Source organism: Nilaparvata lugens, chromosome 3 (genome assembly GCF_014356525.2).
Source record: "Nilaparvata lugens isolate BPH chromosome 3, ASM1435652v1, whole genome shotgun sequence".
Classification (NCBI taxonomy): Eukaryota; Metazoa; Arthropoda; class Insecta; order Hemiptera; family Delphacidae; genus Nilaparvata; species Nilaparvata lugens.
Genome location: NC_052506.1, coordinates 79,224,667 through 79,243,070, shown reverse-complemented (window position 1 = coordinate 79,243,070; position 18,404 = coordinate 79,224,667). Strand labels below are relative to the sequence as shown.

At 35.0% G+C, this 18,404-nt stretch overlaps 1 protein-coding gene across 2 annotated transcripts in view; it reads right to left on the bottom strand.

Annotated features, from left to right (window-relative positions):
* Positions 1-11,990, bottom strand: part of LOC111046758 (aromatic-L-amino-acid decarboxylase) — a 166,583-nt gene extending 154,593 nt beyond the window's left edge. Inside the window, exons 1-3 of one of the 2 annotated variants that reach the window (XM_039424736.1) lie at positions 11,876-11,990; positions 7,375-7,591; positions 6,350-6,540 (exon numbers count right to left, since the gene is read on the bottom strand). In XM_039424736.1, coding sequence (XP_039280670.1) covers positions 6,350-6,540; positions 7,375-7,591; positions 11,876-11,880 — 413 coding nt within the window. In that variant the 5' untranslated portion in view covers positions 11,881-11,990. Of the gene's footprint in view, positions 1-6,349; positions 6,541-7,374; positions 7,592-11,304; positions 11,445-11,875 lie in introns of those variants that run through there. The other variant, XM_039424735.1, reaches the window with a different exon arrangement.
* Positions 11,991-18,404: the final 6,414 nt, after the last annotated feature.

Genomic DNA, 18,404 nt, shown 5'->3' with positions numbered 1-18,404 from the left:
TACGACCTATGAAGAACAGTATGGTGACTCTTGCCACAAAGTGTACACGATTTGTCCGAACAAACATGATTGGGTGCGAAAGGCTTGAGGCAATTATAACATAACCTTTTGTCACGGACAGCATTCCAACGATCAGTAACCTGCAACTTCAATAATTCATTACAACGATTTGGAAAATGACCAACAGAATTACAAAACTACAAGGTGACATAGAAGAGGTAGTAACCTGCATCCTAGCTTGAACATTTGATTGATTTTGATTGAACTTCGGCTTGCTATGAGCACCAACCGAGTTGGATGTACTTTGCTGTACATTTCCTTGATGATGGTTAGCTGAGCTTGAAGCAACAGCTTCCATGATTTTGCATTGTGATTCCAAAAAATTCCAAAATTTATCAATGGTGGGAATGTCGTGTATACCAACACTCTTTTCCCATTCTCGAACAGTAGCAGTATCCAACTGCAACAACATTTTGTGCATGTACAATAAGTCCTTGATTTGGACTCCAAGTTGAAGCGCTTCAAGCGCAGTAATGTGGGACTTGCAAAAGTCAATGAATGCCCGTAATGATTGCGGAAAGTTACGCTTTATGGTAGGTGGAGATTCAATTGCCGTGACGTGCCTGGCAGCAATTAATCTCTAATTGTCATACCTCTCCCTTAAGAGGTTCCATGCAAGCTGAAAACCATTTTCGTCAGCTTCAATGTGTTCCACTCTAGCGAGAGCTTCACCACTGAGTGATTGACGAAGATAGAAAAATTTCAATGAGTCATTAATATTATCCTGATTACCAATAATATTGGTAAAAGCACTTGAGAATGCTTGCCATTTTGAAAGCTCCCCATTGAAGCGTGGAAGCTGAATCTGAGGCAACTGAAAATTTGCCAAATGTGAGTTTTGAGATGTTGGCCGCTGGGAAGCACCAGCAGTGGCCTCATTGTTGCGTTGTCTGCTTTCAAAAGCAGTTAATGCAGCGTTTGCCTTAGAGGTAATGGAGATAAACTTATTAAGTATTTCAAAATGAGTTGAAGTGTCTTGTGCTTGCAACTCTGAATTCCATAACTGTTCATGGATTTTATCATACTTAATTCTAAGTGAACCTAGTTCATTTTTGACAGTCAACAATTGATAATAAGTGGCTTCAGTGTCCACAACATAATCGCTATAGCTGGTTATGAACCAATCTATTTCGTGGTGTAAATTGTCTCTTGCATTGGAAAGAGCAGAAGGCTCAGGAAGTGAATCTTCCTCATGATCGGACATGCTTGAAAATTAACAGAAAAACCTGAGTGAATGAAACAATACTGCACTGTAGCAATGCGATTGCTGCGCCAATAAGCAACTTTGGGCGCTGGTCCAGTACGCAGAGAGGCACGCCTGTGCATATGAGGCAAGTTGTATCAAGCTTGCTGTGCGGCGAGTCAAGTAGTGAGCTCGTAAGGCGGTGTAGTTTGCCGTGTGTTGTTTTCTCAATGTGCAATAACCGTCTGTGACCAGTTCAGTGCGGTTCAGTCTCTCAGGGTACAAGATAGTTGATAGCTGGTGCATACACGTCGCAGCGTGCTTTGAGTTGCAGCCAGTACTGAAAATTTGAAACAAGTGTGTGAATGCTTAATACTAAACAATATAAACATACAAAGGTACAATGGAATAAAATATACTCTAGAGTGGGACCTAATCATTGGCGTCAAGCTAGACTATTGGGCACACGGTCACTGAAACCCTAAGGTTCAATGGACCAAGAAATGGGTGATAAAAATTAACAATTATCCTAGGTAAACACTGAATCAAAAATGAATGGGCTGGAGGACCAATTTTTATGACAGAATCCAAGGTCAGGGCAGTGGACTGTGAATGATAGTTGGTATTAATACCTACAAATAAATCTTTGAATTCTGTGCATAAAAATACTGATAGCTTGAAGTGTGGTAAGTACGCCAATAAAAGACTAAATGAGTTAACAAGATAAGATTTAATAATAATAAAATAATAATAGGCAGATGGCCACATACAAAAAACAATTGTAAGAAGACTGAGTTGGAAAATCTTGGGAAAATTACAACATGTGATAAAATGTTAGAGAAATACAAAATTTAAATGAGATTAGGTCAATGACATTAATGACCATTGAAGCCTGACAATAATCGAAAAGGTAATATTAATGATACCTGAATTGCGAATATAAATTGAGTGCTAAAATGAAAAGTTAATGCTGCAAAGTTCAATCTTAATGATTTACAAAAGGAATAATAATAAATGACAATAAGCTGTAGATAGTGCTCAACAAATAGAGTACATTAAAATATAGGCGGCAAAGGCCTTCAATAAATTAAATGTCAAGTTAGACATCAATTGAACAATTAATAGGCGTCAGTGGCCTCAGTGAATTAAATGTCAAGAAAGACATCAATAGTACAAAAGGAATAATAACAAATGACAATGAGCTGTAGATAGTGCTCAACAAATAGAGTACATTAAAATATAGGCGGCATAGGCCTTCAGTAAATTGAATGTCAAGATAGACATCAATAGTACAAAAGGAATAATAACAAATGACAATGAGCTGTAGATAGTGCTCAACAAATAGAGTACATTAAAATATAGGCGGCATAGGCCTTCAGTAAATTAAATGTCAAGTTAGACATCAATTGAACAATTAATAGGCGTCAGTGGCCTCAGAAAATCACTTGTAAAGCCAGGGTAGCTGTCAAATCCAAAGAATTAATAGGCGTCGGTGGCCTTAGTGAATTGAATGTCAAGATAGACATCAACAAAACAATTAATAGGCGTCAGTGGCCTCAGAAAATCACTTGTAAAGCCAAGGGTAGCTGTCAAATCCAATGAATTAATAGGCGTCGGTGGCCTTAGTGAATTGAATGTCAAGATAGACATCAACAAAACAATTAATAGGCGTCAGTGGCCTCAAAAAATCACTTGTAAAGCCAAGGGTAGCTGTCAAATCCAATGAATTAATAGGCGTCGGTGGCCTTAGTGAATTGAATGTCAAGACAGACATCAACAAAACAATTATAGGCGTCAGTGGCCTCAAAAAATCACTTGTAAAGCCAAGGGTAGCTGTCAAATCCAATGAATTAATAGGCGTCGGTGGCCTTAGTGAATTGAATGTCAAGACAGACATCAACAAAACAATTATGTAGTACATACGTAAATGAAAATTGAATAGAACAATTTACGTAACCTGAATAAAATTTTGAAGAGGAGATGCAGCCAGGCAGACAGGCAATGAATCCACAGTACCCAAAGGAACAGGACATCAGCAAGCGATGATGTGATCCGGCCATGCGATGACAAGAGTGGAAGCGTCCACCACAGCAGGCCAATCCCCCAGTGGAAATGTAGGCAGGAGCATGTAGAATCCCAAATGAATAATCCGACTTTCAAGTTGTGGAATTTTTAGAATGATTTCCAAATGGTAGAGATGATGAACTTGAAAGTTTGAGTTACACGAGGTGAAGCCAATTGTTAGAAGAATGGCAATTGAAGCCCACACAAGGTTGTCAACTTGACAAAGTTTATCAGCGTAAATATGCGAAGAAATCGATGAATAGTTGAATCACAATTGAAGAATAGAACAAACGAATTAATTTGCAGAAGTAATTCACACTTTAAAAACGTTCCATAGATCAAATAAATAGCGATAAATGCCCACACGAGGTTGCAAATTTGACAAAGTTTATCAGAGTAAATAAGTGAGGAGATCAATGAATAATTGAATCACAATTGAAGAATAGAATAAACAAATTAATTTGGAAGAATAATTCACTTTTAAAAACGTTTCGTAGATCAGATGAATATGGATAAAAGGTTTAGACCGAGAGCATAGATGCACTCTTGACTAGGAACCATTGCAAAAGACAAGAAGACAGACCCACGCTCAGCAACAAAAACGAAAACGGAAATGTCATCCATGAACATAACATAACGAACACAAACGTTTGGTGAAAAAGTAGCAAATATCTAGAAAGTAAGATGCCTAAAGACAAAATAAATTCCAAAAAATCGAATAGTACAAATATTAAAATTGAAACGACAAATAATAACACGACGAATAATAAGAAAACCAACTTGATAAAAGCAGTGCCGTAGAACCGTGATGTGACGTCACTGGCCAGTGCAGACGTACAAAATGACAACATGATGTCTACGTAGTAGTGGAATGAGTAACAAGTGGAACCGTTCCAATAAATGCTTTGTCAGATTTTACAGGATGTTCATATTAAATACATATGTAGAAAAATTAGATATTTATCTTTTAAATTTTACCAAGTAAACAGAATTCTTGATAAGAACGACCTGAAAATGATGTATCATGCTCTAGTCAAGTCAATTCTGCAGTATGGCATAGTTGTTTGGGGAGGCTGTTTCAACTGTCATATTGCTGAATTATTTGTAGCACAAAAACTGATAATTAAAACTATATTAAGCAAACCCAGGCTCTATCCAACGGATATGGTTTTTAGTGATTTTGAGGTGATGACTATATGTCAATTATACATAAAAACCGTAATTGAGTACTTAATAAAATATAGATCCGATTTTCCTCTCACAATAAACTCTACACTTAATTATTATAATCTAAGGGCAACTGCTAACAAATATGTAACCTATAACACTAATATTGAATGTATAAGGAGGCAGTTAATTTACATAGGTACTAAAATAATAAACCTCATTCCAAATCACTTTCTCATGGACAATAAGATCAGCGGAAAAATTAAACTGGATATAAAAAACTGGACACAAAGTAATTTCTTCTTCCATTTAGATATATGACTCGAGATTTCTGCTCCAGCATTGTTTTTCCATTTTTCAGTGGACTCGCTTACCTTTATTTTGAGTACCTATTCCTCTGTTTTATTCCTTCCCCCCATTTCTCCCATACCTTTTTCCCTCATTACTTCTCTTCTCTTCTTTGCCTGCCTATTACATGGGAAACCATAGTTGGCTAGGTATCTTCCTCTCTTTTTTTCTCTTCTCCAACACACCCAACCACAAAGCTCATGGATTTTTATATTTGTAACATTTTATTGTGTTTTATTTGTTTCAAATTCTTTGTAATTTTGTTTTGTCTTGTTATGTGTGTTTTTAATAAATAAATTGAATTGAATTGAATTATTAGGAATGGAGTTATCGTGTTCACAGACATACACACACACACAGACACCCAAAATCATGTTTTTGGACACAGGGAACCTTGAAACGTATAGAAAACTTGAAATTAGGGAACCTTAATTTTTTTGGAAAGCAATACTTTCCTTACCTACCTATGGTAATAGGGCAAGGAAAGTAAAAATATACTAAAAATATATTTTCAACAAATTTACTAAGAAATTTTGATACCATAATCATAAACCATAAAACATAACTTATCATACACATGATGTCCATATGTGTTTGTCAAGCTCCGTTTACTCTAAATATCGGGGCACCGAGCTGGAGCTCGTTATTTATTTATTGATAAACATAACATAATTCTTTAAAATGATTGGGGAAGGACAACAAGGCACAGCCCAAAACGGTTTCTTCCCCGAATTTTGATTTATACACTATAAATCGTCCAAAAAGTAGATTAGGTATGTTTCATACACTTGAATTCAGGTCCAGTTTTTAGCCAAAACATTTAAAAACAGAAATGTTTTAATTTAGATTGTCTACAAACCAAATTGAATAACAAAATAACACTCACTAATCACTTGAAACTGTAAAATAATTATTAACTTTGAAAATTCTGATATAGCCTACTTTCATTTTGAATGATATACCATGTCATGTCAACAAATCAGATATTTTGATCAAGTTGATTAAAATTTCCAGATAATTGTGAGATCAGCTGGATGATCCCACACACATGCACTCGTTCACTCTCTTCCATTACGGTATCGACAGACGACAAAATTTCCAGCTGTTTTTCCAAGGACGTATTTATCCTTTTAATGTCCTTCAGCGAGTTATCCAAGGGTTGAGACCTAGTGCAATCGAATCTTCATATCATAAACCTACTTTGTTCCACATTTCGAGGAAATCGTAAGAGCCGTTTTCGAGACCCGTTGAACATAAATATATAACCACATAACCATATAAATAAATATATACAGAAATTGCTCGCTTAATATAATAGGATAGAATCTATAAGGACGGAAAAATAAACATTTTGATAATAACTTTGGTGTAAACGCAGCTTTAGTACCCTTTACATTCTTATAAAGGGTACTTGGATTTCTATATTTATTTATATTCAAGAGTAGCCCTAAAGAAAAAAGACAAGATGATTATTTGTGTTTGAATAAATGAAAAATTATTTTTTCTTAATTAATTAAATTGACTCACCCGTTGAACAGTCCGAGAAAAGAGGAATGTATAATGATTGAGAACGAAACTTTTGCGAAAGGACTGATTTTCATGTGATTTTGACCGCTGACTTTGATTGAAGAATTCGTAGAGATCACACGCATCGATATTTCAAAACTATTCAAATTCTCCACAAACATCAACTCTTCACAGTCTGTGTCAACAGCAACCTAAAATTAAAAATAATTTATGAAACAAGTGTTTATTCCATACGTAATATTCGCAAAAAATTGAAATCAAAATTTCACCTATCAGCAAATACAAGAAGTGTTGATTTCATTTTTTTTTATTTTCCCTCAGAAAATTAAATTCATCAGCAAGTCAGTAATCAGTGAGTGGAATAGTGAGGTTCACGTTACTAGTAGTTCTGTGAACAGTAGACCTCACGCATTTTTCTCATCCACGAGTATCTGATGCCACCAGTTCTAGTTGATTCAGTTGAATCACAATTCACAGTTTAATCATAATTTACTCTTAAAAATAATTGTAATTATATTTCTTCAAGATCAAAAACTCACTTATGTTAATAAAGTCAGTTTCATGATAATCTTTCCATCTGATGAAAATATGTGTTTAATGCATGCAATGAATAATCAACTTGTCAGCTGATTGATTATGAATAATTCTATAGTCTGATTGATCCTATATTCAAAGTATATGATAATTATATAGTGATATCAGAGTATGAAGGAGTTCCTTTTCTTTTCATATTATCCTTAAAATGCATAATTTCAAAAAACCTTGTGTATACATCGACGCGCAGTTGAAAAAGGAATATTCCTGCCAAATCTCATAGAATTCTATCAACGCGTTTGGCCGTAATTGCGTTACATACAGACAGACAAAAGCAAATCGAGTTGAAACATAGACCTCACTACGTTCGGTCAATTAACTTGCAGTTCGTCATGGATAGTAAAATAGATGAGTAATATTTATAACTATATACGATTTGAGCCTGTATTATGAATGAAAATAAAATATAACGTAAGAATAGAAGTTATTACCATATTGAAATTCAACATCCTGGGATTGACCTTGATGTTGTACAGCTCAAGCGGCGAAAGCAGGTTGCACTGAAGCCTGTGCTGTGATTGGCTGACAACACGTCTCTCGTAGCCTCGCAAATGGACCAATGGCGCAACGCCATTCAAACGCTGCACGTCTCTAGCTGTCATACGCTCGCGCGCCTCTGTCTCTTTCAGGTGTTTCGCGAAAGCATTCCTGTTCGTGACAAAATAAACATATTGGGCCATATGAATAAAGTTGAGCATTTGCTTATACTTCTAAAATATGGAGCATTTGCTTCATTTTCTATGAATAAACGTGAACAAAACCTTCTGCTCATGCTCATAAAAAAAATAGTTTGAGCATTTTCTCAAAAGTAAAAGCTTATACTCAAAATTGTATGAATAAACTAGAGCATTTGCTCAACCTTTGAAGCAAATGCTTCAAAAAAGGTGAGTCTAGTCTAGAGCAGCTTATCACCTTTTGCTCATAGTAAAATGGCTCAACTAATTCGTATGAGGAAAAGGAAACAATTCCAGATACGATCACAACCAATAGTTGAGAACTATAAAACTCTTTTTAGATTCAACCATGATATATATCACCATTATTCCTACTAAAGAATAAATACAAATGATAGATACCTGATATAAAGATAGCCATCACAAAATAAGAAATAGGCATTTAAGAAGATGAGAGTGTAGACTATTATAAGAAGGCTATTAATTTTATAAGAGTATGCTGAAGATTATTATAGAGATGACATTTTTCACGCTATTATTTGAAAATTCTAAACTCAACTAACCTAAAACTATTCATAAATGGAAAACAGAGCAGACGACGCAAACACAAGCGGTGCCCCCTACTTGCATATTTAGCGCTTCCGTGAACTAAAAAAGCGAATCAGCTGATGAAAAATCTTTAAAATACGTGAGCATTTGCACCAGAGTTCAGGAGTATAAGGTAAAGCTTATTCATATAGAAATGAGCAAATGCTTTTGCTTCTACCTTTTGCTCATGAGCAAAACCTTATGCTCCATGCTCCATGCTCCAAGAGCTTTCTGCTCTGGTTTTATTCATATGGGCCATTATTGTCAGCCCTCCATGGTTGAGACAATAATATAGATGAGGAAATGATAAAGGCAAAATAAAGACGTTTGTTTGAAAAGAGAAACCAACATAAAATCAACACAGTCAGGCTTTAATAGTTAATATTTATTTATTTATACATTGATAGATAAAATATCATCTTAACCATATTGGTGAGTTATCGATGGTGATAGAAGTGCATTTATATTATATTACAGTACGGTATATGAATTCCAATTTATATAGCTAGTTATAAATTTATTACAATTAATTAGAATATATAATTAAATTTAAATAAAATTCCAATTTATTCTATGTTTGGTTTTGAAGCATCTAAATTTCAAAACTTACTTTGTGAAAATAATTAAGGACTGAAAATTATGTGAAGTGAACAACTACAGAAAGACGACTTAGAGTAGAGGTGGAGGAGGGACTGGAGGAGGAACAGGCGGCGTTTAGAAGAGATCGTCAGACCAGTGATCATATATTTACTATCAGACAAGTCATGGACAAAAGACTGAGCCGCGCTGGTGACACCTACTTGGCCTTCCTGGATTTGAAAGCAGCATTTGATACTGTTCCTAGAGAGTACCTGTGGTCAGCCTTGAGGGAGGCGGGGGCATCTTATGAAATAATGAAAAGGATCAAGAGCCTGTACAAGAATGTAACCGGAGTTGTGAGAATAGGAGGTGCTGTGTCCGGAGAGTTTAAAATGGATAAAGGCGTCAAGCAGGGAGACAGCCTCAGCCCTCTGTTATTCATAGTGCTGATGGACCAAATATTGAAAATATGTAAAAGAAGAACAAGTAGAAGTAAAGTTGGAAATCATCAGCTCCGTCCTGTGTATGTTCAAGCACTTATCTATGCGGATGACATTGCATTGATATCAACAAACAAAAGAGACCTTCAGAATTCTGTCACGGAATGGTGTAGTGCAATAAGAGACAAGGGAATGATATTAAATACAGATAAGAGTAAGGTAATGGTGATATCTAAGATGCAGGGAAATGCAGAAATGGAAATAAAGTGGAATGGAAAATCTATGGAAAGAGTGAATAACTTGAATATTTGGGAACGGTCATTTCCACAGATGGAAAGGTTGATGAAGAAATCAATAATAGGGTAAGGAAAGCTAACCAGGTATACTACCAAATAAGCAGGACACTACTTGGGAAAAGAGAGATAAGCCAGGGAACAAAAATGAAAATCTATCAAGCAGTTTTTAAGCCCATCCTAATGTATGGAACAGAATGCCTGACACTCCTAGATAAGCATAAAAGTAGATTTACCTCCTCAGAAATGAGATATTCAAGAAAAGTCGTTGAAAAGACAAGGAGAGACAGAGTGAGAAATGGAGTGATCAGAGATACTCTAAAGGAGGAAGAGCTGATCATTTCTGTCCAACGAAAAGCTTTAGGTTGGTATGGACATGTCACACGAATGAGTGAGGAAAGAAAAGCAAGGATGGTAATGGAAGCAAGACCGGAGGGACGTCGAGGCAGGGGACGACCACTGGAGCGAGTATGTGGCGAGTATCGCGGCTGGAAAGGGAAAGACAATGACGGACGTTAGGAGGATGGCCCAGGATAGAGTGCAATATAACAAATGGCTGGAGGCACCCGACGCTTAGCGGCATAAGGGCAAGGAAAAGAAGAAGAAGAACAACTACAAGACTTATTTTGGACTATGTGTAGCCTTATCTAAATTTATGAGATGAATAGCACAAGGTTACCTTATTTTTTCTCTCCCTATCATTTTGATGATGTAGGCCTACTTATTGTAAGAATCAATAGAGAAAGAATCTCTACTGAATGAATAATCAATATTTATTTCCTACAGAACCGTACTATGAAACTGTTCGTGAAACAATAAATAATATCTCATTGTCAGCCCTCCGAGATAGCTAAAAAGACAAACCAACATAAAGTCAACATAGTCAAGGAATAATAACATCAGTTTGTGAATAATTATTTATGGTTACAGGATATTATTATTATTTTTTATTATTATTTCATCCACTGACCTCCTATAAAAGGGGTATTTGGACTTGTCAATGTCGTAAATCAATAAAATACAGAACATAAATACATAAATGATGAGTCAATTTTTTTTCTCTCCAAACCTTATCTCGACGCTCGTAGTTTAGAACATAAATAGGCATAAATATTGCCAGATAATTGTGTGAAGTTATGGTGATAAGTGCGTACCATGCTCTTATAAAAAATCAATTGTCTCGTGATTACGGAAAACTTTATTATTTATTATTATCTATAAATAATATTATTATTTATATCGTACTACTATTTTCAGTTTCTTACATAAAGTAGGCCTACGCTAAATTGTACATCTTAATTAACAGCCAACAAATACCCGTAGGACTTCGTTTCAGCAGGGGAACTGAAATTCAGACGAAATCTTTCACCCAGTATAACCTGGTAACAAAGCATTTTCGGACCTATGTTGATTATATATTTTTTTCTTCCTTTGCGTGATAGGAATCACGCCCTGACTTATGGGAACATTCTTTCAGAACACCTTGTATACTGTAGAATAATAACTTTTTGTGTAGTTGAGAAGTTGGTATTGTGGTAATTATTCATATTGAATGAAAACGAAATTGTCGAAAACCACAGATTTATTGATACTTAGAAAGACCGGTTTCGGTTATTACACCGGTCTTTCTAAGTATCAATATATCTGTGGTTTTTGACAATTTCCTAGTCTTTTTCATTCAGTAGAATAATAACATAATGATGGTCTTGGACACGGAAAGTAGGTAAGTATTCATTATATTAGAATAGATATTTTACCTACCGTATTTTATATTATTTCGTACTCACCGCATATAATTCAACCAAAATTCATTGTGTTTATTCTTCTTCAGTTTTTCCAGTAGAGAGTAAGTGAGACAACAGTCGACTGGGGGATTGTATCTTTGTTTTCCAGTAAATATGGATCTGTAAACATAAAATGAGCACACGCTATCATGAACTGTAAACTGTACAACTGAGATATCATTAACACTTGACACAGAGATATTGTGGAATTTCTCCATATTAAGGTGAAATGAAAAGATATATCAGTCTACCACTGATGATGATGATGCCAAGTGCATCGAAACTAGTTTGGACTCAAATAAACTATGTGGAATTGACAATATTGAATGAAATGACTAAGAAATTGTCAAAAAAAACACAGATTTATTGATACTTAGAAAGACCGGTTTCGGTTATTACACCGGTCTTTCTAAGTATCAATATATCTGTGGTTTTTGACAATTTCCTAGTCTTTTTCATTCAGTAGAATAATAACATAATGATGGTCTTGGACACGGAAAGTAGGTAAGTATTCATTATATTAGAATAGATATTTTACCTACCGTATTTGAAATATATATTATTTCGTACTCACCGCATATAATTCAACCAAAATTCATTGTGTTTATTCTTCTTCAGTTTTTCCAGTAAAGAGTAAGTGAGACAACAGTCGACTGGGGGATTGTATCTTTGTTTTCCAGTAAATATGGATCTGTAAACATAAAATGAGCACACGCTATCATGAACTGTAAACTGTACAACTGAGATATCATTAACACTTGACACAGAGATATTGTGGAATTTCTCCATATTAAGGTGAAATGAAAAGATATATCAGTCTACCACTGATGATGATGATGCCAAGTACATCGAAACTAGTTTGAACTCAAAATGTTGTGGAATTGACAATATTGGATTGAAAAGACTAAGAAATTGTCAAAAAACACAGATTTATTGATACTTTAGAAAGACCGTTTTCGGTTATTACACCATTGTCTCGAAAAACTGATAAACTCGTTTATCAGAAATTGACAATGGTGTATAATAACCAAAACCGGTTTTTCTAAGTATCAATAAATCGGTGGTTTTTTGACAATTTCTTAGCCTTTTTCATTCAATATGAATAATTACCACAATATCAACTTCTCAACTACACAAAAATTGAATTGACAATATCTTTTCATTTCACGTGAAATATCATTCATAAACTGTGAGATACATTTTATGAAAAATATTAATTTTGATTAAGCAATGTTGTTTCTTTGTATGAATTACAATAGCTTATTTTACTGATTCTCACTCTATTCTTTTATAAATATAACACTAGTGTTAGTCTCTGAGCTTATCTACTGTTTTTCTATCCTAAGTCTTTCAACTTTTTTTCAATTCATTATTGTGATCATATTCTCATCTGTATTTTCCTCAACTTTAGATTTTTCTTTTATTTATTTATTTATTAGAACAGTCACAAACACGATATTTGGAAAGAGAAACAGGCAATTGCCCAAAACTTCTTCAATTCCTTGATTTTGGCACATAAATAGTCCAAAGTGAGGTTAAGTTTAAAATTTCTGTTATTTTCACCAAAGATTAACACTCAGAGAATACGTATTCGAGATATTATGACTGATGAATTTTGAATTTCGAAGGGTTGATAAGAGCCGGAAATAACACTAAACAATCCGAAAGTTTCAATAATATTGAAATAAACTTGAAATTTTTGAGCAGAAAAATTAAAACTACTATCACTGCAACTATCAGCTGAGGGTTATTAGTTGAGGGTTATTATAGGTTTACTTAACAGCATAGAGAAAATATATCGTAAGTATATATATCCCAGGGTGTTTATGTTCAAAATTTCACTGTTAACTCAAGTTGATAGTCCACGTAGTTCTTTTTGTTGAAGCTATGTGACGCTGGTAGTCTCTCATACTGCGCCGTTCTTACACTCTCACACCAACAAAACAGTAATAATATACAGTAGTCGGTTGAGTTAACAGTGAATCGACTTGAAATTTGGAACATAAACGATCTATACCATGGGATATTCTTATGCTATATTATCTCTATAACAATCAGTGAACGGTACAGTGAGAATATAATTCCCGTGAGTTCTAATGGAACCTTTTCCACATAGCCCGGCCATGCAAGTATGAATAGTCCTATTGAAACACATTGGAATTATATATCCACTGTACTGGTCACTGCCTCTGATACCTAATGATTTATGTGGGAATTCGCCTTAATAAAAGTGAGCATGTTCTCTAGCATATTCAGTTTTTGTACAGTAAGCGGCCCTTAGCTTTGCCTCCGTCACTTTGAAATGGCATATTGGCGAGGTAATTATTCAGATTGGCGAGGTCTTTTCGAACGAAACACGTTGCTTTTGAGAAGATACAAATGAGCATGTGTTGCTTATGGAAAGATACATTAAAGCTCCTTGTGTATCTTCTCGGATGCAACACGTTGCTTTTGAGAAGATACAAAAGAGCATGTGTTGCTCATATGGAAAGATACATTTTCAAAATGTTCGATGCTTTTGAACGGGTAGTATCGTAGTGTCGTAGTCTAGTGGCCCTCCGCCGATAGACAAAGCTACAGGACCCGGACTATAACATAACATTATAACTTAACATAACATCGGTCTTGAACATTGCGCCTGTACAATATAGTTTAAACCCGATTCATGACCCATTTGGTGATAATTTATGCAAATTTTGTTTTAAATCTATGCAAGCTCTTCAATCTTAACTGTCACATTATTTTGCAGACCTTCAATATATTCTTCATTTCATTTTCCCCCGTTCTTTTTTTTATCAAATTTTTCGTTTTCTTCATTACGTTTTTTTTCAATTTTCAAAATGTAGTTCTTATTATTTTATAATCAACTTTTTTCTAACTATCTTATCTTCTTTTAAGCAACTTCTTTCTGTTTTCTTAATCAAGTTTATCTATTTTTAATATCAAGTTTTTATTTCTAAAACAGTTTTTTTCTCCAAGCAACTATTTTATGTTTTCTTTATCTAGTTTTGTTTTGCTTTTCAATTTCAAGTTCTTAATAATATTATTTCTAAATCATTTGTGTCATACTTTGTTGTGTAAATGAGGTTTGTTTTGGCGTTTAGCTGTAAACCTCTTCGAGTTGTACTTTTTTCATGTAAATCTCAAATCAAATAGCTTTTTATTCACAAAAACATAATACAAATTTATAAAATTCATTTAAACATTTAACAGTGAATACTCTCCACAAAGACTTGAGTCTGTGAGTGGAGAGTGAGTTCTTTTACGTTGATTGATATTATGTTCTCGTGTTTTGTAGGTACATATTATAATAATAATTTAATAATAATAGTAACGGTCCAAGATTAGAGCCCTGAGGAACGCCAGATGTTGCTAGAAAGTTCTTAGAAGTAGCTCCTCTGAATCGGACTTGGAATGTTCTATTGGAGAGATATGATGTTATCCAGTTGACTAACAGTTGATTGAAGCCGATGTTGGAGAGCTTCTTGAGTAGAATGGAGTGAGGCATCTTATCAAAAGCTTTTTCAAAATCCAAGTAGATTACATCAATCTGTTCCTGATTCTCTACACAAGGTCCAACTACAGAAAGAAAGTTTGACAGATTGGTTGCAGTGGATTTACCCGGCATGAATCCATGTTGACATTCTGTGATGGTGGTTTTTACATTCCTGAAGATCTGTCTGTGAACAATTCTTTCAATTATCTTTGCAAATGGGTTTAGAATGGAAATAGGTTTGAAATCTTGTATAGTGTTGGATCTAGACTTCTTGGGGATTGGAACTACAATGGAGTGTTTCCAGACACTAGGGAATATTCCCATTGGAAAACTGTTCCTGATGATTGGTGTCAATACTGGAGCAATGACTCGGCTTATCCCTTTTATTATGAAGGCAGGTATTCCATCTGGTCCTGAACATGAATCATTGAAACTATTGTAATTTATACTAACATTCTTCAGCAAATCAAAGAATATAATACATATATATAAACATGATAATACTAAGAACATGAGAAAAAGTAAAAAAACTGTTATGGCCACCGGGGTGGGCGCAGCCACTACTTCCGTAAACAAAGCCATAGTGCATTCGTGTGACGTCAGCACAGGTAGGGCTCCTTCACTAATAGAAACACTAGTTGATATAGATAAGATGAAATCAAAGACCTTAAAGAGGCATAGACTCACATGCAGCGCTAGTGTCGTACTTGGAATTGAAATCGGCCATTGAGGGGGCAACTGGATAAGATTATTACATACCAATGCCTTTGTAATCTATAGTATTACAAATATATAGATATAATATCTCGTGCTAAAATACCCCAATGGCGGCCTTCAATTTCAAGTAAGATCATTGGGAAGGCATAGGCATTGTGGATCTCATCATCATCATCAGTGGCGCTACAACCCGCTACAGGTCTTGGCCTCCTCCAGTATTCGCCTCCATTCATTGTGGGAATATATCTCTTCAAGGTTTTTGGCTGAAATCAACAGATTTTTATTGGTGTAGGGGTCCTACCTGTGCTGACTTCATAGGAAATGCACTACAGCTTTGTTTACGGAGATAGTGGCGTAATACCAAGTTACTTATACTCGGTAGGCTACAAAATTACTTCTGACTTGGGAGGGACATGCGCAGCAGAGAAGGCATACAGAGGTCATGTTCCCGTACTGAACCGGCCAGAATTCTCTAATTTCCAGTGAGTATTCAAGCGCTCATGTTAAACTCATGGAGTTTCCTCTCTGAAAGCCTTCAGTCGACTGACTGACTCTAATCACAAAGTAGAAGGAATACTTTTAATTCTTCTCTGTGCTTTAATCGGAAAATTGGCAACTTCTACCTATGACTTTATCATAGTAATTGGCTGATCTCCCACCATTTCTCTGCGCCGCATATTCCTCCATGTCAAGAGTTATTTTGCACGGAGTAGGCTACAGTAGTGTAAAATCTGACAAAGCATTTATTGGAACGGTTCCACTTGTTACTCGTTCCGCTACTACGTAGACATCATGTCGTCATTTTGTCTGTCTGCGCTGACCAGTGACGTCACAGTCAAGGTTCACGTTACTACTCTAGTCAAGTTGGTTTTCTATACTTTGTGAAGTTGTGAATTGTAAATCCTTCACAGATAATACGATGTTTCTGATATTTATAAGAGCAGTCTCTAAATTCCCTCTTTTGCGAATAAATTCACAAAAAATTAAGGCCGTCCGGCTCGCAAAATTACTGGGTTCAAACCTCAGCTCTAGCTCAGTGGTAGAAACATGAATTTTATAAATACAAATAATCACCATAAGGTTCAGTGACCGGTGATTGATAATTCTTACCGCTGCTTCTGTGAAGTTCTTGAAGAATACCAGTGAGGAAATTAAAAGAATATTTGATGACTGATTATCAGTAACCATGCACCACTAGAGAATGATAAGGACCAACTATAGTTGTTTCTAGTTGATTCCTAAAACGCTCGTCGTGAATACAAGTATTCACCAATATACCCTTCCAAAATTCCTTAGAACTTACAACGCCAGTTCTTGAAGCTCTCTGGATCCTTATATGATATAACTGGAACCTTATTAATATAATTTCTTAATATACTTGTTCTGGTAGATGAGATGAATATCATCAAAGGATGATAAATATTGAGTGCTCTGAATAAGATTAATATTACTCGATTCAATAATTTTAAGTGCTGCCAAATATTTGTTGGTATTAAAACAGCTCAAACTGTATATCACGAGATGAGTTAGGATATAATAAAAAATTCTATGAGTTTGTATGCTGACATAAAACACAAAATATATTCTTTATGAGTAAATTTTATATAATTCAACCTGTTCTATGGGTTGATCGAATAATCAGCTGATTCGTTCAGTATTGATTCTAATAATTATCGATTTATCCAAGATCGACTAATTCTTTTCAAAATGTAAACAAATAATTCTAACCTCAATGTTCATGCATTTTATTTTTTATAATCCGCCAATAATAAGTATGCCGCTTTATAATTTTTTTGATCTTACCAATGGGTTCTCATAATTATTAAATCACAATTATACATGTTTTCCTATCGTTTTTGATAACGCTATTACTCCTAATCGCTAATGATACTTGATTTAAGTTGATTTATCCTTTGAGTAGGTCTAACCTTCTTTCCAATTTTATAGTTCTATTACATTTCATTGGTTCATTTTAAAATATTTGGTGGTTTTAAATTACCACGTGACACAATACGCCCTCTGATTTCTGATTTAAAACAACAATTCGAGAATATAATATAATTCTATGATCCAGTTCGTTTTGGATCAGAAATCATACATGTTACAAAGTCTGTTAATAAATCTACTGAGAATTCTACCTCCTAACAATTCGACAACATATACAACAATAGATAAATTCAATTCAAATACATACGCCTTACATCAGCCAATCTCCTTCTACACACAATACACAAATAAAAATTATCTCCTCCTCCATACACAATATAAACCTTTTTTCTAATCCACGCTCCGCCCTCAGGCCAGAAGCACATTTGAACGTTAGTGCAAAATCATTGCCAACCTAACAAACTGGTAATTCTCTGACTTGCAGAATATAATATTTTTTCTCTCTCGACATAGAACAGTGACTTGTACATTTTTATTTCATTCTCTTGCAGAATTTGGGCTTTGCTTTCATATAATGAATATTTTTAAAGGATAATCTTTGGTAAGTTTTATTCAGTGGCGGCGTGTCCATGAGAGCACAAGAGCACGTGAACCCCCTATGAAATTGCTACAATAAATTAAAGTTCAAATCAATAGAAAATTGATTGAAGTAATAGTAATACTCAAATTTCTTGTAATATTAAAACAATAAGGAGCGCACCAAGCAAGGTACACGCATTGAAATAACCTTTTGAATTACATGCTACAGCAAGCAGGATCACTGCTCCAAGTGTTAGTATGGGTTCAAATGGTAGCTGGGCGAGTTCAATTCCCTCCCCGTGGGTGGTGGGAGACTATTTACATTAGCTTTACGGTGAGCTGCTTTCCAAGCAGCTCATAGCTGTGATAGTGTGACTTTGCATTGGCGCCATTGCCTTCTAGAGCCGTTTCCACTTATGAACTG